Below are 23,923 nucleotides of genomic sequence, written 5' to 3'. Positions count from 1 at the left end.
CCAGAGATCTGACCTCAAGGAGGAACTCGCCTCATTTCCCTACTTGCTTCACCCTTCGATCTGGTCTTGATTGCTATATTCAAGCAAATCTGAATGGCTCTCGTGTGGTGCTGCGGTTCACTTTTCATTCCGCTATTTGGCACACGCGACCAGAGATTTATCAGTCACACAGTGAAGTGCTCCAGAGGGGCCCGACGGGGCTCATGGGAGTGAGTTGTACGAATGCCCTCCATCACGATGATGCACGTGGCCGCTGATACGGACAAGTGCACAGGGTTCCTTCTTGACACGTGTTTCAGACACGGGCGACTGACAGCAGCAAGAGGCTGTCCGCTAACATGTTAATAAGCAGTCATGTTTCTGTTATCGCTCATCCCAGCTTTAAATCTCTGTCCCTTTTCTTTTGGGAGCATCTGTTCCGACTCTTTTCTAATGAAATGTCCTTTTGTGAGCCCTTCTTAAAAACACAACATTCCCTCTCCGGGATGCTCATTTTTGATGAAATATGAGGGAGCAGTGAGAAGAAGGGGAACGGGGAGGGATGGGAGAGGCCGGGTGCCAGATCCAAGCTGTGAGTTTTGCCACTGAGCGGATAGGCTGGCCGCACAGAAAAACAGAAAGAAGAGTTATTTTCCACACCCGCTAATTCCACGTCCCTCTGTTGGATTTTTTTAATGTTTTGCTTTCCTATGTTTTTGTTTTTTTTCTCTCCATGTTTTCCTTCTTCTCCATGCTTTCATTCAAATGTTCAATGCAGAAATAAATCCAGAGAAAACACATTTGCCTGGTCTCCCTCTGAGTTTATCGCTCCGGGGATGATTTAGTAACATATTTACGCTGTTCATCAACATTTATCACTTTTATCATTCAATTAAACAGAAGAGGCCAGGTCTCCAACAAGGTTTTGGAATAATGTAACCTGTGCATGGCATTAGTGTTTGTATATCTAACTCCCAGAGTGCTTTAATAACATGAGAGTGACCAGATGTCTAGATATTTAAGCAAAAAGACGTTGACAGACGCTTTTCAAAAGCGTGTGAAAGTCAAGTGAACACAATGCAGGGAAAATGAAAAGACTGCTCTTATTTGATTCGGTTGGTTGGTAAGATGAGTGTGTGGTGAGGAAACCGTGTCCATTAGCCGCTCCATCATTCAGTCAAATGCCGTTTACCAGACTGTTTCTCTTGGCCCACGGAGGGACACGGGCAGGGTGGAAATGTGTCAGTCAGCTTCGCCCTCAGGCTTATTGCTCCGGTTAACCTCCTTATTCTCTAACTCTGGAACTGTGTGTGTGTGTGTGTGTGTGTGTGTGTGTGTGTGTGTGTGTGTGTGTGTGTGTGTGTGTGTGTGTGTGTGTGTGTGTGTGTGTGTGTGTGACTTTTTTTCTTTTCTTCATCCAAGTACACTTTTTGCTTTCAAGATAAAGTCTATTTATACCTTTCACTGCGTTATTATCTCCTTTTAAGGTATGTCTTTACATTTGATCCATAGACGAGTTTTGTGGGCATCAGCGTCTGTAATCTAATAAAACGAGGCATCCTGATTAGATTAGGAGGAAACCAACTGGAGTGAGCAAAGCCATGACATGCACCTTCAACAGGGGGATTTGTCTGTGTTATGAACATGTACAGTAGCACAAACTGGAGTACTTTATCTGCAAAGATAGCAGATGTTTTGTAATAGTGAAAACTTCATTACTTTTTTTGCAAAAATAACCCATGAAAAAGCATTTTTTGTGATGAATACAAATCCATTGTAATACAGAAGATAGCACACATAATTGTGTATGCATATGCAAAAAAAGGACAAATGATAGATATTACCCATGCTCATCTATTTATGAAGAAAATACTAATTGATTTCACCTAAAATATGTTTCAATCTAAATGATATACTGTATTAGTAGATATCCATATAATGTTTGCCAAAATGAGTCCCATGTCCTCTGCAGTCATGGCTTCAACGTGCATACAGCCTTTTGAAAATGCCTCAGAATAATAATAGTTGACGCATGGAGCATGTATCGTACTCATTAAATTTCATGGAGGACAACGAAGGGATCCAAGTTTCCTTTTCTCTTTTAAATGTATAAAAAGTTAAAGTAAGACTCCTTCCATCAGAATGAAAACACCCATTGGCGCCACCATCCAGCCAATTATACGTACACTTGGGCACCAAAAAGGAAAATGCATACTTGTGCGCCCACACACACACTCTTTGTCAAAGCAGAACAAAAGCAGGTCCAGCTAGGCGGGGAGCGGAACAGCACAGAGGGGCCGAGCTGAGCAGATGTTAACGGGGCCACCAGAGCAAGTGTTTGTTCAGTTTGCTCCGGGAAGACGAGCCATGAATCTGCCAGCTGCCCCTCTCTGGGATGGCACATACACATTGCCTCATTGTAGGCCGAGTCCGCGTTTGTAGTAGTTTTTAGAACTTTGACTGTTTTCCTTGGCACAACCTGCCGCTTCTCCACAAGCGGGTCCAATAATACAAAGTACACTGGAAAATAAGCATACTGTATGTCAGCCACTAAGTGGAAACTGCAAACCCAAGTACAGTATGGGCACAGATGACATCAACATCTGGTCGGAGGGCGGGGCCCTTTAATAACCTGACGATGCCAAAGCTCGGGTTGTTGCATCTCAGCTCAGTCAGAAAGGAAATGCTTGGGAGATTGTTGTTCCCTAATATGGCAGAGAAAGGAAGGACGGCAGCGGACATACCATAGCTCCTGGTCCGGAACCTGATTTGCTGACTCACTGTCTGTTCTTTTGTATTTTTTTTAATGAGCAATACGGGACACATTATCCACATGTCCGGACCCATAAATAAGACACATTGTTAACGAAGGCATCTGTCTGAATTTGAGTTTTCCTTTAAGACACTTAAGTTACCCGACAGGAACTTACGTGGGATACGTCTGAATACACGCTGCATGGAACAAAAGGAGGGGATGAAAGTTTTATTGGACATTTTGCTGGTTTCCATCCAGAACACCTCAGGAGAAGTGACAAACAGACCCTCTCCCATAGGTGATAAAACTGTGGCAGCTGCTTCAACCCTTAGTGTAAATCAGATGCACGGCACACTTCAACACCAGTGTGCACGTGGACGCACATCCGACAAGCACAGCATGTTCACACGTACTGCTAGTTTACTAAATACCACCATATAAACAACATGAATGTTACCCTGAATCGGCCGAACATGATCTGACTCTTTGCTCGATTGATCGCAGTTCGCATGTCCAGCCTTTTTATGTAAGGAAATGAAACTTTATTGCTAAATTATGACTGGCTGCTATGTGTGTGCAGTGTTTTAATGATCTGTCCTTCTTTTTCCTTCACAGACCCTCCGCTGGCCCTAAAGACGGCGTACCTAAGGTATGAAGTAAAATATGAAATCATAAAAATGTTCACCTGCGTTACCATGTTGTAAATATTATGCAGATAAATTAAAAATGAGCATGTTCATTAGGCCCTTCTGAGAGAACACAAGCTGCCTCGGCATGCATTACTGACCCGAGAGGTTTCATATCACCTTAAACAAACTTGTATGGCACAGGCATGGCTTTCATTCATACAGAAGTGTCACAAAAAAAACACATTTTGATGGTTGTTGTGCAGTTCTTTCAGGAATGTGGCTTTACAAGCATGACTTTTAATTGTGGATTTGCTGTGTGCGCATGCTGTGTGTCTCCACCCGGATCCAGGACGAACCTCAGGAAATCATTAAGCCTGTCCCAATCACTCACCCCGCCCCGAGCACGCCGTACACCAAGCCGTCCAGTCAGCCTACGCCTGCGTTCAACAAGACAGCCCGGCCTTTTGGGGGCGGCGTGGTCACGGCTCCCTCCGCCGCTGCTCCCTCCATTCCTTCACAGTCGTCCGCTTTCAAACCGGCTTCGTCCGCTCAACCGCCACAGCCTCCGTTCCTGCTGAAGTCGAGCCTCTCCGCCGTGGACTCGGCTCCAGCCGGACCGGTCCCCAGACCCGGCCCTGCTCGCTCCTCCTTCACCTCCCCGTCTGCCTCGTCTTCATTTTCAAACTCCTCCTCCTCCTCGTCTCCGGCCAGAGTGACAGCCCCCCCTAATGTTCCGCAGCCCTCCGTCTATAACACACCTATCAACCTCTACTCCAACAACAACGCTTGCGAGGTGGCCATGGGGCAGAGACGGGGCCTTCTGGAGAGCCAGGGGCTGTCGGAGAACTTCAATGGGTAGGTGGCGTTCATCAAACCCAGTTACTATGTGTCTTCTTGATGTTGGTGTAAGTGGAAAGCATCATAGAATGATTAATTTATGTACGTTGTGTCCAGGAGGAGTAGTGGTTCATAGGAGCCTCAGATCAGTGGACATCCTTCCTTTATAATAGAAGAAAAGAAAGTATTCCATTCCTATACCTCATTTCCTATTCCACCCCAAGATATGCGCCTCATTTGGAAAGCCATCATTGCCACGGCCCATCGGCGATCTGTTTTCACACAGCTGCACACGAGGGAAATCCAAAGCATGCCGCACATCTTTTTCGAATCTAGCGACCAGAGTCTAGACAACCTGCTAACCGATGCTACTGCATTGCCTTGACAGCGTGGTCCACACCGCTGCCAAACTCACGGTCTGCCCAACAGGCGCTGCTGGTGCAGCACTTGTTGCTAATGAGCCAGACTTCTGGCAGCTGTGGGCTTCTAGAGACCAGGGACAGAGCTAACTTTGGCTGGATTGGTGCTCATCAGCAGGATTTGGTTCACCGGTTGGGTTACAGTAGACTGACCTAGGTTTAAGTCATTCGCCAGTAATTCTTTCTTCTCTGCAAACTGGAAAAAAAATAGGTCACATAGTTGAGGCTTCACACTTGATGGTCTATTCAGGAATCTTCAGGTTTGATCAGATAACCCGTGAAAATTTCCAAAAGCTTTCTGTTGGCTGAGCGCTTGTACTGCCAGCGTATAGAGGAGGGGTGTCTTTGTTTCAGCATGTGTGTGTTTGTGTCCTGACCTGCATGCTTTCTTTGTGGTTTAATTTCATGCATATTCTCTCAGTTAAGGGGGGGACCGAATCTGCTCTATTCATGCTCCTCCTTTTGCTTCAGTCTTTTCCATTTGCCCCTTCTTTGCCCACAGGAGGAAGACGAGACAGACACCAAGTTAGTGCCGTTGAATGATAATGCATCTGCTGCAGTAACTCTCTAACCACGTGGAATGTGATTACAGCCTTGACATCGCTCTGGTTTCTGATGACCAAAGGCATGCTTGCACATCTTTGCGCTCAACCCTCCACAAACCTCACATGCGTGCTCATCCACTTACCCGTACATGCTCATTTCATGGTCCGAACACACTGTGAAACCCCGTAAATAATCCATCTCCGAGACGCCACAGGAACACCCAGTGTGGGTCGGCCTCGTACTTCTTCATTCTCTCTCTCTCTCGGTTGGCTAAAGCTGTATTTACAAGGAGGCCTGTCAGCACACTCGGGCTCTTCAAGTCACCCGGATCTGCATCTGTCTAGCTCCATCCTCCACTGTTGTCAGTAACCGAGGCCGGACAAATCACTGCCAAGTGTGTGTCTGCGTTGCCTAAGAATAGACTGACTTTGATTGCCCTTCACGGCAACTCACCTACCACACACACACACACACACACACACACACACACACGCACGTGATTTGAGTACCCTCAAATTATTTTAGGAAGAAAAGGCGATCCTTTATTTTTAAAGCACACTACCCCCACCTTGTGGTGAGATGTGGTCACTGTCACTTTCATCTGTCAAACACTCACTGTTGTTAATACACAAACGGTGTGTTTAATATCATAATTTTGGTATAGTGAATCTAATTTCTCATTAATTTATGATGTCTTTCTAAGAAACGAGCTGATGTTTAATTATTTGGCTGACCTCTCCTCTACTTCCTTTCTAGTAGTGAGTCTCAGAGCAATCTTAAGTAAGTCAGAACAGTTCCTTGACTTTCCCATATATACGGTGCAGTTTACTTAGCACTTTGAATTTCTGATCGTTTCTACTTTTGTGCATTTCTCTCTCATTGCATTCTCAATGCCCCGCCCACAGAACTCCACCTCCACCTAGACCTAGGAGGTAATCTAACAGGGGGGGCATGAACGTGTATCTACAAGCTGCATCCCTGATTGCATAATATGTGTACTTGTGTGTGCGTGTATAATCAGGAAGTTTGTTTTAACCTTCCACGTCTTTTAACATCATCATGGTTGATCTGACTGTACAGGAAACCTGCCGTAGAGCCCGAGGAGCATGCGTCCCCACTGAGCGACGCCAGCAAGAAGCGTCTGATTGAGGACACGGAGGACTGGCACCCACGGACCGGCACCTCCCAGTCCCGCTCCTTCCGTATCCTAGCTCAGCTCACCGGCACCGAGAACGGTGTGTTCCACCTCAGTGTGCCTGATTGGTTGGTTGTTGATGAAGACTTAGCAGAGACTTATTACACAGAATTTTCTTTTTTTTTTAAGTGTTGAAATTGGCTGAATATGATTCTATAATATTTTAGATATTCTCTGAGTTTTATAAGGCTCAGCTTTTTATTTCTGTCAGTTCATTTTAGATCTAGAAATGACTTCAGGCATGATTTTAGGGTAATCCTTTTTCCAACTTATTTCCCTCAGAAGTGTTTATATGCTTAATGTCATTGCCTCTTTAGATTACAGTGATATAGTTGGTACTTTAAGAAGGCTTTCATCACCGTCTGATTTGACTTTATTCTTTATATTTCTCCTTTGACTATAAGTGCAGGCTGAGGCCTCTCTGCATAGGGCTCGTGTGAATGTGTGTGTGGATCTGCTTAAGCGATGCAAAAATATAATTTACAGTAACTCGGTTATTAGAAGGAAGTAAGATGAGAGATTTGACCGTTTCTTTTCTTTTCTGTCAAATGATCTTACCAGACTGGTGTGGTAATATGTGATGTGCTTTGAACGTTTGATGTATATTCAATGTGTCTGTGTGTCTGGTGCTTCTGCAGCTGTGAACTACTGGGGGGGGATGAGTCCAGAAAGTCCTAACAGGTCCTAGTTTGCCTAGTTTATTGTACGTTTTACTTTATTTTCATTGGTGTTTTCCTTCTTCCCTGTTGCAGAAGAAACTTCAGAGAATGGTGGAAAGAAGTAAGTGGTTGCTGCTTTTTTAAGATAATCAAATTTGGTATGTGGTCACTCTCTGTCTTTTCTATGTACTGAATGTCAGGCATCATCATAATAATAATAATAATAATAATAATAGTAGTAATAATACTGATAATAATAATTTCACATTCAGATTTAGCCCCCGAGCTACTCATTTAAGCATGTCGGAGTCTGTGATTCAGAGTTAAGCCCTCATTTCCTGATCTCAAAGTCCTTCAGTCTCACGCCTAATTTAAGGCTTTATTTAGAGAAACTGAGAGTTCTTGGAGGGAGAAGGATGAGTGGAGACGGCCATAGACTCGGCAGCGGGTGTGATTGCTACCGCCGTCCTCGGTCTTAAGTCAATTTCATCCTCAGTAAACACAGTTTGCCGTCCACACCAGATTTTCAACCAATCAGTGTGTCACTCACTGGAACCTGTGGGTAATTAAGTGGTATTGTGGGTAATGGCAGCCCTGCCAGAAGGAGATTCCTGCTCTCCTTCTGTTAGTGGGATTTTGAGGGGCTTATTACACATCTGCCTTGGTTTATAATTCAGAACACATCTGCAAGGAAAGTCTCTCCTTTTGTATTCATCTCTCAACTGTGCTATTTTTTTCTCTCCTCGTTAATCAGTGTGCTTTTCTTCTACATTCTTAACCTTTCCGACTTTCTCTTCTTTTCCCCCCTCCCTTAATCCTGTCTCACGGGGCAAATCAGAGCCAACAAGTTGGACCCAGAAGTTATAGGACACAAGTACAACAAGCTGAGAGATTGGCATCATGACGTTTCAGCACGTGTTCTAAATGTGCAGTAGGGACACTTTTGTCTCGTCTTGGTTTTATTTGTGATAATTCGATCATTATTAAATGTATATCGCCTCCTTTTTCACACCAACGCAGTTGACGCCTGTATTTGGCACACTAATGACTTCTTAAATATCCAGATTCCAACGTTTATACAACAGAAATCAAAACTGAGAGAAGAGCAGACAAGCTCTTGTTGTAAAAAGATGTTTAAAGGTACACATAGTCTTGATATATGTAATTATACATGTAAATGAAATGCCTGCATGCCAGTAAATACGAATGTGTGCTTCTTGAAAATGCAACATAGCCGTATATCACAGTGTACGCTTCTCTGTAGAATATTCTCCCCTGCTCTGCATACTTTCTGTAATCTTATACTGTATTTTCTGAGCATGTCTTTTTCCTCTTTTTCTTCACTAACCAAAGTAGATTAATTTGCCAGCTTTTTGGTGATTTTTACCCCAATAAACTATTTTCTTTCTCTTCTGCTGTTGCTTGTTTCTTAATCTTTCATTCCTTATTTTCTTCTTGCCGGGCAGAAAAAAAGTGAAGTTGCCAATATAATCGTCACGTTAATCAGTTGCCTCATACCCGGTCCTGCCATGGATCAATCGAGGCAATAACCATGTTAATGTGCTCAATTTAAACTTGATATGACCTGCATTGAAACAGGATTTATACCACACACACAAAAGCCATTTGTTCAAAGTTGCCTTTATGTACATGCAAATGAGATCATAAACCAGCAGGTGATTACGTTGAATTTCCTAGACGTGATTCTCATGTCATTCAAACATAAACGGCCATCAGGCAGGAGAAGACATAAAGAAAACACATCCTTTGGTTGACAGCACACTCAGCTCTGTTGTTAGTTACATGCAGTGTGCTGTTGCTGGAAAACCAAACAGCTTCAGGCTTAGAAATTATAACCTGTCGGTGCAAATCCTTTGCTCAACCGGTCTTTCTGAGCAGCTACAGCGTCTACGTGATGAAAGCACAAGGATTTTGTCTTTGTCTGGTTGATTGGGATCTTCTGAGCCCTGTTAAACCAAATATTGTTATAGGCACAGATTATATGTGCCAAACTCTATTAAATCAGTAAAAAGAAGAAGAAGTATTCCATTTTTACCACCAAGCTGTGGAACTTAAGGGACAGAGATGTGGACGTGAGTCACATGACTTAAGACTCCACTTGACAGAAACCAAAAAAGACCTGCAAGCCGTTTAAGACTTTTCTCACTTTTTCTTAAATATACAGTGGCTCTTATAGCAGGAAAAGAAATCACTGTTGCCTCAAGTGTCGTTTTTTGCTTTTTCAGGAGTAATAAAAGCAGTGGCCACCATTAAAAGACACCGCTGATTATCCTCCAGAGATGATTGGAGTGTGAGCTACATGTACAGCAGATGTTATGGCATCACCAACCGTAATTGTTTCCTCGTGTCTGTAATTGACAAACCATATGGACAGTGGGCAGCAGTGCATATCCCTGTTTGAAGGTGCCCCGTAATTGTCCTGATTGTTCGCATGTGTCACTGAGATTCTGACCGGCTGATTGTAAACGTGCAGATGACCGGATCAGGACGAGCATTGGAGGTTCAGTTGATCTGGACCGGTCCTGCTTTTAGATTTGTTTCCCAGTCAGGGATCGTAGGAAGAGTAGAAAAATATAGATCCAAAAATACATATATATCTATATATCATTTATATTATCATGTATTTATATATAAACATCTCTTTCCCAGTGAGTCAATTGACAACACCAGTCCCGCTGTGCACACCTCGCCTGCAGCAAAAACCTTTTCCAAATCTGCAGCATCGCCCAGGAACGGCAACGGGATCCCTGCTTCAACGTTCAAGAGCCCGGCGGTCCAGAACCAGCCTCCCTTCCAGCCTGGAGGTCCACCAGGTAGAGGATCTGTTCACTGCCACTTGAATGTGTAGTTGCTCCTTTCAGCCCACAGAGGGCAGCCCCATTCTTTTAAATCAGTCCTAACATTTATTGCCGGTTTAATATCTGACACTAAGCCATTTCAGATTATGAGCTCCATAAAAACCAGAGGTATTCTGTTAATGAGCTCACATTACTGGCTTTTCCCAAGATCCCCGTAGTTAAATAGATTTTGAAGTTGAGAATTATGTATTTTTGTGTGAAGGCTGCTCTTTAAATCCAGCGGTCGCTGCCACCTCGAGCCGGTCAGGGTAAATATTAGCTGAAAGCCGTCAGTCAGGGGTCATTATTAGCAATACTTAGACACAAGCGTGCCCTTATGCGTGAACAGATGCACTATGTGCCCCGACGTGTTTCCCCGGAGGCCTTTTAAAGAGACGGCTGCAGAAAGGTGCCACAGGGAGAGAGCCGGAGAGCCCACACTTAGTCCTCTGTTGGCTGTGTTGTTTATCAGATTAACACATACTTGGAGTCCAACAGACACGTAGCTCATCGTGGCCATGTGCAATATGCAGAATGTGACCTTTACTTTTATTTACATTCATTAATAGCCTTGGCACTTTAACTGCAACGACCTTCTGAAGCGAGAACTGAGTGGAATATTTAGGCTTTTAAAGATGCTATAATCACATTACGTTTTGACAAAAATGGGATTTAATCAAATTCATATAGTTTTTTTCGGAGTGACTCGTTTTCATTGCTCTCTCTTTTCCCCTTATCTTCCTTATACAGCACGACAGCAATGACTCACAAATGTCTGCTTCTTTCGGCTATTTGATGTGCCTCAGCCCTGAATCTGTGCTGCTGCCAAAAGATTGGTTGAGAATATTTTCGCCCCGCTGACAGCTCGTCACCATCCGCCCCCCTGTTCACACAGATAAGGCCACACAGTGCCGCTGAAAAATATTATTCCCTGCATAAATACCCCATTCAGTTAAATTTGATATGTTTATCCAGTTTTGATATTCTCCATACTGACACTAGTAGAGTTCCTGTGGAGAAATATAGAAAAGGTGGACTCATAGTAGTCCAGTTTGAATATATTTGAAAAACATTTGATGAGCCTGCAAAATATCCCTTGTGTGTATGTTTTTCATTGTAAACCCCTTCCAGGGTTCCGAAGAAAGAAAATACTGTGATCTAACAAAAATATGTCTCTGCTCAGGAAGTGTTTGGCAATTTGGATAATGTCGGCATAATTATGTTTGATAATGTCACGGGAAATTGACTAATGGTGTTTACATCGAGAGCTCTTCAAATTAACGGAAAAAAGACTTTACCCAGTAATTATAACTAAAAAAACAAATTGTGAGAGAATGTTTGTATCGCTATTCAGAGCCCATATTTCTCTCCGTCTCCCCTCCTGTTAAACCGACAGTCTTCCCACGTCCCCCGCCACTGCCCCACTCTGTTTATTCAGTTTGTTTGCTCTCCATTACAAAGAAATTTAGGAAGCACTTGTCCTTTGACCTCCAGAGTCTTCTGATAACAGTGCTCTCTTTCAAAAGTGTCTCTGTCCCCGATGCCTTAAGCCTGGAGCGCTCCCTCTGAGGCCGGACGCCACTGACCTCTCTCCTGGATGTGTCATTTCACAGAGAGGGTGAAAAAAAAAAAATCATGCATCCTCTCCATATGTTTTGAGATAAAGACGACGGGGGGATTATTTTTCCAGGTGTCTCCAGGAATGTGTTGTTTCCCCTCTTGTGGGAAACATTGATCCGTTGTCTGGGCTGGGTGGGGCGGCTCCGTCCGACCCAGCTGCCTCATGCTTCAGGCATGGAGGTTAGAGATCATGAAATCATTCTGACAACACACACCGAAACTGCGCACGTGTTCTGCAAAAGAATTGCAAAAATGAACGGATCAGTGGAACAAAATCCAAGCGTTGCATTGGTGGTTGGCTTGATTGTTTCTCCACATTTGGAAAGTACATTTTGTCACTTTTATCTTTATTTTTTCCATTTGAATCCCGACCCATTATTTCCCCTGCTGGTCTTAGGTTTTCCTAAGGGTGGAGCAGCTCCTTCCTTCAGCAGAGTCACCAACCCATCTCCCAAAGGTCCGGACCGTCCCACCCCACAGCCACACCCACAGGACCTCAACTCTCTGGTGCAGCGTGCTGAGCACATCCCAGCCGGGAAACGCACCCCCATGTGCAACAAGTGCAACACTGTCATCAGGTAAATGCCACCGGAAACAAAACAGATGTGTCAGTGATTCAATAAGTGTATAAAGTTCGACACTCTAAATCCTCTTTGCTTATTCTCACCAGAGGCCCATTCCTCGTGGCCATGGGTATGTCCTGGCACCCTGAGGAGTTCGACTGCGCTCACTGCCATGCCTCGCTGGCAGAAAATGGATTTGTGGAGGAGAAGGGCCAAGTGTACTGCGAACGTTGCTACGAGCAGTTCTTGGCTCCCACCTGTGGCCGCTGCCACCAGAAGATTCTGGGGGTGAGTTAAGGACCTGAAGGGGAGATTGTAGACAATAACACAATATGTAGCCTAACATCCAAAGTACAGTAGAATATTCCGTCTCCAGGTCTTTCAAAAAGGAAAAGCATTCAAAGAAAACTTTCTTTCTTTTCTCTGCAGGAAGTCATGAATGCCCTGAAACAGACCTGGCACGTGTCCTGTTTCGTCTGTGCCGCATGCCACCAGCCAATCAGGGGCAACACATTTCACATGGAGGATGGGCAGCCGTACTGTGAAAAAGGTACAGCGGGAAGCCCACGCCAGTAAAATGTTTGTAAAGAAAAAGGAGCAGAGTAACATTTAGTCAACGTGCCTTTTTCCCCGCAGACTACTACAACCTGTTTGGGTCCAGTTGCCACGGCTGCGACTTCCCCATCGAGGCCGGGGACAAGTTCCTGGAAGCTCTGGGGTCCACCTGGCACGACACCTGCTTCGTGTGTGCGGTAGGTCCAGGAGACAGTTTTGCACAAAGAAAAAATGAAAATGTGGAGAATATGGTGTGAATATCAACAGCGCTCTGTATAACTTTGGGTCTCTCCGCAGGTCTGCTCCACTAGTCTGGAGGGTCAGGCGTTCTTCTCCAAAAAAGACAAGCCTTTGTGCAAGAAACACGCCCACACTGTCAACGTCTGAACCTTTTCCCACCACATGAACCAGATATAGGGCAACTGTGTCCGTTTACAGCAGTTTATATTTTGGTCAGATGTTACATATTTTCAGAAGTGTTTTCAGAGGTTCCACGATGAGCTTTTTATTTTTATTTTGTGATATCCGCTTTAATATGCAGCAGTACATTTCAGTATACTGGTAGCCCGCTGCCGGCTCAACGTGGTTTCTTAATACATGTTTTATTTCTGCTGGAGATAAGCTCTCTGTGGGCATTTTTGGATTTTACAGAATAGTACAGTATAATGCAATGACCTACTGAGCCCCTCGGGGGTCACATATTTGAAAGAAATATTGATGTGGAAAGGTATGTTATTAGTAAAGCGAGTGGAAGGTATAAAGAAAAGTATGATTATTTAACATTAAGGGGGGGAAATTATTTATTTGTAAACGAAGATTGCTCAACATGTTTGGGTGACAAAAAGACGTCTGGCCTTCAGAATAAAAATGGGACATTTTAAATATTAGGTTGTTATTTTTATTGTTTCTAAGTAATGCAGTGTGTAACCATTCCCAGTAAAAGAACGATGTGAAAAGAATAATGTGTACAGCAGTGTGTAAATTAGACACTGAATGGGTCATATATAATATATCAGATATAAGGCTGGTCATTACGGAGACAACTCCATCATATATTGAGTAGTGTTTATGTATTTCTTTCAACAAAAAAAACATGCTTCCAGTGAATATCCACATGAAACTGTACTTCATTAAAGTAGCTCCTGGCATTAAAATGCATAGAAATTGAATTATTTTCCCGTCTTTTCTTAAACCTCGAGGAACTGAACCCACCACTATGTTGAATTGTTTTATCATGTTTTTGTGATACTCGATAGAATGTGTTCAATTAACACAAAACAATGCTTTTATATATTTCATCTATTCTTTGTCAAACATCAATATTCTTGTATGCACTTGTGCAATGGATTTTTCATTGACACTGCATAAATAAGCACTTTCTACTTATTTCCATTTCATTTTATAAAAGGATTCAACTTTGGAAACCACATGAGAGCTCTTGAGTTTGTCATAAAGTTTTTGTTAAGCTATTATCTGTGATAACGCTGGATAAAAACATTAAAAAGAAACTCTTCCTCCTACAAATACCTCGTTTATGTGTTGTGCACATGCACCTGTTATAGGCTATGTTTGTAAGCGAACCGAAAGCTCTGATGCTTGGTATGTATATTATACATCTGTGACGGTTGTTATCCAGAGAAGTTTCCCAGACAGACAGGCAGACAGACAGACAGGCAGCAGCATGAGCTTCACCTGCAGTCAGAGGGGAAAGTGCGTATCTCCATAGGGACGGGAGAAACACCCACCAGGCACGCGCGCCTGGCGCATTCTTCCTTTTATAATAACAATTCAGTTGAATCACGTTATTTAGTAATAGCAGACAGGCACGCGCATCCAGCGTTGATTGAGTTGAGTCGTCACGCGGGTGCTGTGGGAGGAAAACGCACCCGGCGCGCGCTGACGGGCGCACTTCTCCGAGACGTCGGAGGTGGGAGCTGTGCGCGCGAGAGGCGACGCGAGACATTTTTTCCCCTCCCAGCCTCGAATAGCGCGCGGTGGTCCACAGAAAACTCCGCCGCGACGCAGAGGACGAGAGGAGCACGTTGAAGTAAAACGAGACCACGTTGAACCTCAACTCGAGACTAACCGGGGATGTTGTCGAGCCGCGTTTGAGACGGTAAGGATACTTTACATGAACACAACAGCAGCGGTCTGGTTGGAGCTGCAGCGCGAGTCTTTTAAGCGTTTCTAACTGAAACCAGAGGGTTTGTCGCCTCGTTTGTTTTTCGTGCTGCTGTTCATTAGAGTTCAATAGAAGCTTATTTAGTTTAGTTTAGTTTAGTTTATTTAGAGGCTGCGGGCGAAACGCTGGACCCCCGACCGCGTTATTGGTGGAGTCTGAGATGATGATGATGATGATCATCATCATCATCATCAGTGATTGTGGCCATTATCGCCGCTACAGTACATCTTAACCACTTCTTCCTAATTGCGTTAATATAACAATGGCATTAATGTTATTGACTTATTGAGCTGAAAGTAAATAGAATAGAAAAAGCAAATAGAACAGTCATTAAGGTCCAGGTATTTGTCCAGGTTCAATCTAAATATGTTTATTTATGACAGTGAAACATTCATGATATGATTGATAAAACTAAAGGTCCCTTTTTGCTTCATGTCTTCATCACCACAAATGCAGAGATTACTCAGTTTTTAACTTAAAAGTTGAAGTGTGATTCCAATGCTCCATCTGCTGCAAAATCATTTGATATGACCCCCAACTACAAAATGTAGTGAGATTGTTTTCTCAGCTTCCTCTGCTTCCAAGGTGGAACTTTAAAGCTCAGCTTTAGGATGCGGTTTCATAATCCTTGTGCTCCCATGTCCATTTGGTTTCAGGTCATGCTCATGGGTGTGGAGGGAGTGAAATACATTGCAGGGTCTGGCAGCGAGCTAAAGACTCCATCGCCTGTCGGTGTATAGTGGCATGGCGTCAACGGCAACATTTTGCCTGTTGAAAGCACGGCACAAAACCACTCTGTATTCGGCGGTTGATCACCGAGCGTCTGTGAACCGCAGAGCTGATGTCTGTGACATCACTGAGATCCTGATGTTTACATCTGCATCTCAGGGTGCAGAGAGAGCCGTGCACACGACCAGCTGCACCTCACGCCGGTCTGTTGTGTGGTCTCCGAATGCTCCGACCGACCCTGTTGACTTTCTGCAGGACAGAGACGCTCACTGAGTAGAGTTGAGTGAGTGTTTAGAGGTAATATTAAACACACAGAGAGCGATGAAACCGCCGCCCGGTCCTTGCCCTGCCTCTGCCCCTGGCAAGGAGTAACCCCCGTCATTAGGCTTACACGACGGGCATGGCGTGTCAAGAGAGAGTGCATGGCAAGGCGGTGCTTTGTGGTCTACCACAGACACAAGTGTGTGTGTGTGTGTGTGTGTGTGTGTGTGTGTGTGTGTGTGGGAGAGAAACATACCAACGTTTGTCCCGTTAGGCCCGCTTACAGTAACAACATAAAGGCAGTTCTGTCCTCACAGAACTCTGCATGAAGTATAATGTTGAGCAAATGGTAATCCAGAAAAATGGAAATCTGAAGCTGAACAGCAAGTCCTGTGTGTACACTGGTGGGCTTCTTAATGCACTTTGATCCGCGGTTGATTGAAACCACCACAAATGGAAAAGTGAAGGACGATGTAGACCTCACACATTTCCAAATTACGCAGGCTTTGATGGAAGTATGGTTGTCGAAAAATCACAAAACCGCCCCCTCGCTGTCACAGAGAATAATAGGAGAGCTCTGTAACTGTATTGTGCATTATTGATTGGGTTTTTAAAGTCGCATTACGCAGGATTCAGAGCATTAATATAGCAGCAAGGCTCAGCCGTCGCCATGTACAGAGCCGTTGAGAGGTAATAGAAATGCATCCTACTTTAAGTGCAATGGGTATCATTAAATCAGAGCGAACAGAATTAATGCATCACAGATCCCATCATTAATATGTTGAAATGAAGACGTACAGATACACTCAGTCATTCGCTCTCTGATGCACGCAAAACACACAAACAATGTCATGATGGAGGTACAGGCCTGAATCCGGGTTTGTCCACAGGGCTAAACTTAGCAAGCTGCAACCCTTCACCCCAGTTTCCTCTCTTATAATTACAGGAAATGAGTCCAGCCAATCAGAGCGGAGATATTTGGTGCATATTAACGAGCTCAATAGGAGCAGTATTTTAAGAACTGGACAGGTAATGACCAAGTATGTCGGGGGAGGGAGAGGAAGAGGTTTTTTTGGGGGGGATTTTTTTGCCAGAAAGTCTGAGTGATGTTCGATATTGAGGAGCACTCAGGTTTTGCAGAAGACGAAAGGCGACACTATATAGACGTTCATCACGCTCCGGCTATAAGCAGTCATGTAACACGAGGACGGCGACTGTCAGACAGATCAAATGCTGGAGATACAGTATATCAAGAGACACAATTGTCAGAAATTTGGTCCCAGGCAGACTATGTTCAATGTCTTTTCCAGCTGCCAGGACGTTTCCTTTCGTTTCTCCTCCACACACACACACACACACACACACACACACACACACACACACACACACACACACACACACACACACACACACACACACACACTGTAAGAGGAGCATCAAGGCTCTCCACAGGTACGGTATGTCTTTTCCATCTGCCATCCATTCACTGATTTCTGCCAGTGGTTTGCTGTTCTTCCCACACAGCGATAATAATACAATATACTGTATCTCCCATGCACACATGCCGAAGGAGAGGCACGGCCACGCAGCCCTGCTTTCATTGTAACAACAACACTGTCAACACAGATGCTGCCTGCGTCGAAGGCCTGCGCTTGAATTTGTCCCACACAGCATTGGAAGTTGGAATTTCAACTTTTTTGAGATAAACCCACCGCTGAGAGTATCACGCTGTCCCTCCTCTGGCTCCCATCAGCTAGGAAGTAATGCAGCCGATCCCGCTCCACTCGGGAATTAATATTCTTCTTACCTGTAGGCCCTGTTGGCTCTTTGACAACTAACCCAGCGACCAGAACGGAGCACAGATGCCGCGCGCCCTGTTTCATCTGTAGTCGTTGATGAGAGACAAACGCAGGCAGCAGGAATTACTTAAAGCTGCGAGGCGCTCCGCTCTTTGCCTGGAAGGTCAGCAGCCATGTGAGAGAAAGCCGACATCCTGTTATTAGAGAGGGAGGGAGAGGCAGAAAAGAAAAGAAGGGAGAAAGAGGTACAGGATGAGTGGGGGGATGATTGAAGATCGAAGAGCAGAAGAGGATAAGAGGTACTTGGCATGATTGGGCGAAAGTCAAAGTGGGGAAGTGAGTGACCCGAGCTTGAAATTTAGACCCCGTCCTTTTCATTTCTAGACGGCGGACACATGAGCTCCTTCTAATAACTCGACTTATTTTTCTCTTCCAGGGGAGAGACAAGTGCCGATGCTGGTGGCTGGCTTCTGTGACAGGATGCTGTCTGATGTCCTGCGTTTGGACGGTGAGTCGAGCTCTCAAAGGGCAGCTCCACATCTGTTGTTCAGTTGTTAGAGTTAACATTCCACATGTTTGTCCCAGAGTTCTGTAAAGCTGAGACGTGCTGATAAATGCAATTTGGAGCGGTTTTGCTTGACGTTCCGAACCAGCGATATTGTGTAATCCAAAGCTGAAAGCTCAATCGATCATGATAGATTGAGTGTTGATTCTCCTGCAGCAGAGGTATTTGTGTGTGTGTGTGTGTGTGTTTTCTGATTGTAATGCCGTCTCGGTAGCAATTTGCCTCCAAAGTGGCACGCTAATTGACTTTCTGCTGGATGGCTATGTAAAATAAGCCACGCCGACGATAATAGAATCTTGTTTTCTCCACTGGAGCGTCGGAGGCCAGACACAGACTCCGTCTGCCGACCGGAGTGCCGGAAATGAATGAGATCAACATCTGATAGAGTGTAGTAAATTTTAGAAACTCTCAGAAGCTTTCATTTCACCTGAGTAGTTCACCATACATCAGTGCAGGGCTTCGATGTCCGTTCATGTGGATGAAAGAGGATTTTATTTTTATCTCGCAACGTCAAACTAAGTCATTAAAACAGCATTTATGTTACAGATTTGGACATTTTTTTATCTTTTGAAATAGAAATGTTAAGACATGTTGAGCATTAAGAAACGCAAAGAAATCATTGGTCGACAGCTTTTTGCCCCTTGATTTCAACCGTGAGCAGGCGTGCAGCATCGTTTAATTAGCATTCATTTTACATTAAGCCACAAACTTGCCACTACAGGGCCCCTCATAAACAGCAAAATATGCTGACACGGCTCCGACGCTGAGGCTTGGCGTACGGGTCGGGGAAGCCAAGCCCGTGCGGCGCCGTGAATGAGTTGAGTGAGTTACTGTACCTGCGAGGAGGACAATGTGTGTGTGTGTGTGTTGGGAGAGGCTATCCCCGACTCCTTCTGCAACAGTGACCCGCTGGCGGGGGAAGTGAAGAGAGTCGGAGAGCAACTCGCACCCTTAAAGAATGTCAAGAATCCGCATGTTAAAGTTCACACTGTATCGCCATCCGCGGCTCGATCCTGGCAAAGAAAAGGCAGCTGTGTGCGCGCAGTGCTTGTGAAAAGCAAAAGATGCTCGAAAAAAAAAAAAAAAAATGAGTGTTTACAGTGTACACAGTCTCATACACACGCATACTTGACAAGCAGGTAGCAGGCCGGATGTCAGCCTGTAATCGTGCCCTTATAAGGTTGATTAAGAAAAGACGAGACCACCCAGAACCCTGTTTCAGCTGAAAGGGTCCGAGACTCTTTCCAGGCGGAGTCGCAGATCCAAGCTGCGACTCCGCCTGGTATTTTTGCCGATGCACTATTGGCCCAAAGTTACCAGAGTGTTGCCAGCGTGACCCTCGCACCAAAGGTCACAATTCCTTTTATCTGCGCGAAAGAGGCTTTCCCGCATTTCGCCACGCTCAAAATGCATCAGCGTGATCTCCCTCGACAGTTTGATCTTTCAACAGACGGATCTGCGGAAAGCTTTGTTCTGAATTCTTGCACGTCTGCTCCCGCCGTGGACCTCGTTCCCGCGCCGCGTCTTGATTCCGCACTTGAACCTCACGCTCGTCGGCTTAAATATCAAGTGACAGCGAGTGCCACTCAGACTGCGGGAGGAGACGGAGGAACAGATGAAGTCAATTTCTGTCTCGTTTGGAGTTTTTCCTGTTGCACAGCACTGTGTTTCTGATGACAGATTGCAAAATGGTTTTCATATGTGCATCCCCCCCCGATAGATCCAGGAGAGGGCAGAGGGCATTTGGAGGCGTACCTGTGAGGCCGTCTGCAGGGAAATGTGCTGACATCAGAGGGTTCAAACCGGCGGATGAGGAGGCGGATGAGGAGGATGCTGCACTGACAACTCAGAAGAAGCTGTGTTTGCATAGATTAAATCAGGTGAGTCCGCCCTCCAGGTGTCATCAAAGACTTAGGCACATCCTGGAACACCAGGACAGAATGTGAGAGTGTGTGGAGCATTAAAGCAGTGTTACCTCACACTTACCTGTTGATACAGTGTTTTTGAGTATCTGGAAATGAGCTACACACACACACACACACACACACACACAGGCGCACACACACTCTAATTCCTGCCAGTTTTTGGCATTGCTTGCCGGATTTAGGGAGCCAGACAATACAGGCGACAGGTGACAAACTGTCATCGACACTCCATGAAAAGAATTAACCGCGGATTAAACAAATAACTCTCCCAAACAAAAGGTGAGTGGAGTGACTGTAGCTTGGCGAACCCCTATTTGCTTTTATGTGCGTCTGCCACATCCCCGGTGGGTCGTGACAGCTGTTGTCCTTTGTTGGAGCAGTTTGGTGTTTTGGCACGAGTTGTCCTGACTTTTCCAGACGTTCCCCAGTGACGTTTTGAACGTTGTTTTTTTTTTTTTTACTAGTTCTCCGGCAGTTTGGCCAGCGGCAGCTAATTTGTCCTCTTTGGAGCTCTATTAGGTGTCTTGTGTTACTTTGAAAATATCCATGTTGCAGATGGTTAAACCTCTTTATTATAGCAGAAAACGATTGACTGGCTTTCAGTCTTCTATGAGCCACCTTGGTAGCTGATGACACCCCTGAAGGATACAGACTTCCTTGATGTCCTCAGTTGTGGATGAAGAGTAGGAAAACAACACTTTGCCTCTCTCCTCGTCTCTCCGTGTCCGGCCTCTTCGGTGGCTCTGAGAGCTTCGCGTAGAGGAGAGGACGGGTCGGATTACAAGAAAAAGAAAAAGAGAGAGTAGCGGCTCGCTAACCTGCTACAGCCCGGCTTGTTATTGCAGGTGTTGCAAGAGCAGACACAGCTGTTAATTACCTCGCCGTCGCTGCACACGTTGAGCTGCAGTCACACATGAGCGGCCTCGCACAAATGCACGCCGGCATTGCCAGAATACACAGATTAGGATTTGAGGATCAGAAGATGGTTTCGGGGGATGAAATGCTTTCTTGTCTTATAAAATCCTCTGGTTGAATCTCGTATTTGCTTTGCCAATCTTTTTTTTGTTGTTGTTTCGGTTTTAATTTTGCGTAGCCAAAAGCAGTCGACCTCATCTGTTCACACAGCATTGGGAAATGTGCAAGAAAATGTGCTCTACCTGTGCTGTTTGAGCGCGTACCATTTGTAGCCGAAGTTCGGGGTCAGCTGTGTTGATTTGCCTTCAAAATTGGCAACCACGACGATTCTCAGTTCCTGCCAAGAAGCTTTAAAGTGGCATTTCACAATAATTACAATGTATGTGCATAATTCAGGTTAATTATTGGATGTCTTTAGAAATCTTTACAATGTGTTCACCAACAGAGTTGCGTGTAAGAAGCCCACAGTTGAGATTCACTAGATTGCCGACATGTTGAATTCCGTCCGTCCATCATTTAATCGAGTATCGGATGAACACGAGTAGCAACGTCTGGAGCGATCGCCCCCCCCGGTTCAGCTCATCGATGTCTGTGTGAGCGATTCTCCTTCCTCTGCTTGTCAACACACATCAATCACATCATCCTCCGCTGACACGGTGAAGAGAGGGCGACGTTTATTAAGCGCTGGTCATTTCAATTCGAGGAGAAAAGACTCAGTAAGTAGCTGTTAAATCGAGCAACTAGCCTGTTAGTGATACTTGAGATGAATTAATGTGCATATTTGAGGAACAGTCAACTAGAACCGTTTGTTTTTTTTAAACAGCCCTTTATCACAAGCACATCTCTGTTTGAGAGCCTGCGTTCACTCCCTAAAATTTTACGAGGTGTGTGTGTGTGTGTGTGTGTGTGTGTGTTTGCATGATCCTGCTCGCATTTTTGTCCGTGAACAGCTGCTCCTCCTTTCCTCCACCTGTGTAACGCGGCTTCAACGCAACACAACAGAAGCTCTCTTGTACTTCTCCCAAAGATCGGGTTTAATTAACGACGGCGCCGGTTTTAAGCACACGACTCGAAAGATAAGCGACTTGATTTGTGTTTGAGCTGAAAAGTTTTCATTTTAAGACACACACACATGCGCACACGGTTGTTCTACAATTAGGAGCTGTTTTTTTTTTTGCTTCTGGACACATAGTGGTCAAGGTGGTGGGTGTTCCCCACCTTTTAAAAACCTGTGTTTGTTTTACTTTTTGAAAGTGCTGCAAATGAAGCCGTAAGTAACCTTGGGTGGACCGTTCCATGGGAGTACACATGGGTGGGGGGGGGGGGGGGGGGGGGGAGAAGGAAGCAGAGCTACAAAAACCTCAAATGTGAAAATGACTGGAACTCCGAGGGTTTTCAAAACAGAACTCAAGATTTCATTACACATACCTGGACAACTGAGGGCATGGAAAAACCCCTCCCACACACACACACACACACGCACTCAGCAGCTGGGCTGGTCAGAGCAATAATAAGAATAATGTAAACTAAATAGAGCAGAGACGACTCCCGGCCAACAGAGCCAACACGTGTCGGCGGCTTCAGAAATATGCAGAACCCCCGGTCATCAATCACAGACAGGAGGCTCTCGGCCGCGCTGACAGGCAGAGAGGAGTTCTTTTGGCCGCCGTCTGTGTTTGGACGGGGGCTGGTGGCGGCCGTGTTCCCAGACCCGACTCTTGAGTCGGGTTAGGTTTGGGCTTCGTCCAAGACTGATGATGAGGCATCACATCAAACCTACGTCAACAACGGAGCAGAGCTAATGGTCGTCACTTGTCACGCAGGTCCTCCTCGGGGTTGTTTCATTAGGTTTCGGTGTCGGCGTGAGCCGCGGATCGTGAAACCCATCTATGTGTGTGTTGTGAAATAATTTCATGGTGGCTTGGCAATTTACTGGTCATACTGCAAGCGCTAAATTGGCCTTAACCAAGCAAAAATTGAGCAAAGGAGAGAGACGGTCCCGATGGAGCCAAACTGAAGTTGAATCCCTAAAATTGAACCTTCACAAGGGTTCAGAAGGACAAGGAGGGATCGAGGGGGGGTTGGGATCCTCTGGCAAAGACAAAGCCCGCAGGGTTTCTGCTCTGAGATCTAACGTCGTCTGTGTAAACATGTCTGGAATGACAAACTCAGTGTGCGTGTGTGTGTGTGTGTGTGTGTGTGTCAAGTGTACATCATGTGAAGCCTGCCGAGCGTATGGATCTGGGAAAGGGATCAGCAAATAGTTCAGATACAAGGACGTTGTTCATGTTCATGTTGTTGATTTTTAGTCTAGTGGCTCTTAACCTAGTGGCCCGGACCTCTCAGGGGATTATGAAGATGTTTTTGTAATTTCTTTTCTGATTTTTTTATTTAGAACTGAACATATTCACCCTTCTTTAACGCAACGTTAATAGAAACACGTTTGATGAATCAGATATTTACAACGGTTGCATGTGTGATTAACACTCGTATCTCCGTGCTCCACAATGCATCAGAATTCCACGTTGTCCCTTCGGCTATCAACCCCAACCCAAATGTTTCTGTCACAATCATTTTGTGGACGGCCCTCATGGATATCTCTTTGCAAACATTATAATTAAACTGCACTGCAAGAGACTTTCTGGAAACCGAGTTAAACGCTCTTCCGGCTGGTTCTCAATTACCCCTCAGTGAGTGATTATTCATATTACCCCAACCAAAGCGTTTCCTAAATCATTTTTGATTTTTTTAATTTGTGGGCCGCTCGAATATGCAACCACCATCTGCCGTTTTTTAAATAATAAATTAGACTTTTTAGACCACTTTGAAGATTCAGTTCTTCAGTTCTTGAACTGCTCTCGAACTATTGTTTTAGATGATATGTCACCGTGGAAACCCAAGCAGGCCGTAATTCTCTCGTCCACGGACACGA

At 45.0% G+C, this 23,923-nt stretch overlaps 2 protein-coding genes across 6 annotated transcripts in view; both read left to right on the top strand.

Moving 5' to 3' along the window:
• The window catches only part of pdlim5b (PDZ and LIM domain 5b), a 30,832-nt gene extending 16,819 nt beyond the window's left edge, over positions 1-14,013 (top strand). Inside the window, exons 4-15 of one of the 5 annotated variants that reach the window (XM_084034900.1) lie at positions 3,350-3,383; positions 5,122-5,144; positions 5,922-5,945; positions 6,071-6,097; positions 6,246-6,400; positions 7,113-7,140; positions 9,690-9,853; positions 11,895-12,075; positions 12,168-12,348; positions 12,490-12,610; positions 12,697-12,812; positions 12,913-14,013. In XM_084034900.1, the coding sequence (XP_083891026.1) occupies positions 3,350-3,383; positions 5,122-5,144; positions 5,922-5,945; positions 6,071-6,097; positions 6,246-6,400; positions 7,113-7,140; positions 9,690-9,853; positions 11,895-12,075; positions 12,168-12,348; positions 12,490-12,610; positions 12,697-12,812; positions 12,913-13,002 (1,144 nt within the window). In that variant the 3' untranslated portion in view covers positions 13,003-14,013. Of the gene's footprint in view, positions 1-3,349; positions 3,384-3,712; positions 4,219-5,121; positions 5,145-5,921; positions 5,946-6,070; positions 6,098-6,245; positions 6,401-7,112; positions 7,141-9,689; positions 9,854-11,894; positions 12,076-12,167; positions 12,349-12,489; positions 12,611-12,696; positions 12,813-12,912 lie in introns of all 5 variants that reach the window. The other 4 variants (XM_084034901.1, XM_084034902.1, XM_084034899.1 and 1 more) reach the window with 4 other exon arrangements.
• A 566-nt stretch (positions 14,014-14,579) lies between these two features.
• The window catches only part of bmpr1bb (bone morphogenetic protein receptor, type IBb), a 45,566-nt gene continuing 36,222 nt past the window's right edge, over positions 14,580-23,923 (top strand). Inside the window, exons 1-3 of the mRNA XM_084035593.1 lie at positions 14,580-14,731; positions 18,023-18,094; positions 19,872-20,031. The gene's annotated coding sequence lies outside the window, so the exon portion shown is untranslated. The remainder of the gene's footprint in view (positions 14,732-18,022; positions 18,095-19,871; positions 20,032-23,923) is intronic.

Source organism: Eutrigla gurnardus (assembly GCF_963514095.1).
Source record: "Eutrigla gurnardus genome assembly, chromosome: 19".
NCBI classification, from domain to species: domain Eukaryota; kingdom Metazoa; phylum Chordata; class Actinopteri; order Perciformes; family Triglidae; genus Eutrigla; species Eutrigla gurnardus.
The sequence above is the reverse complement of the archived record's forward strand: the minus strand, read 5'-3'. Positions and strand labels throughout refer to the sequence as shown.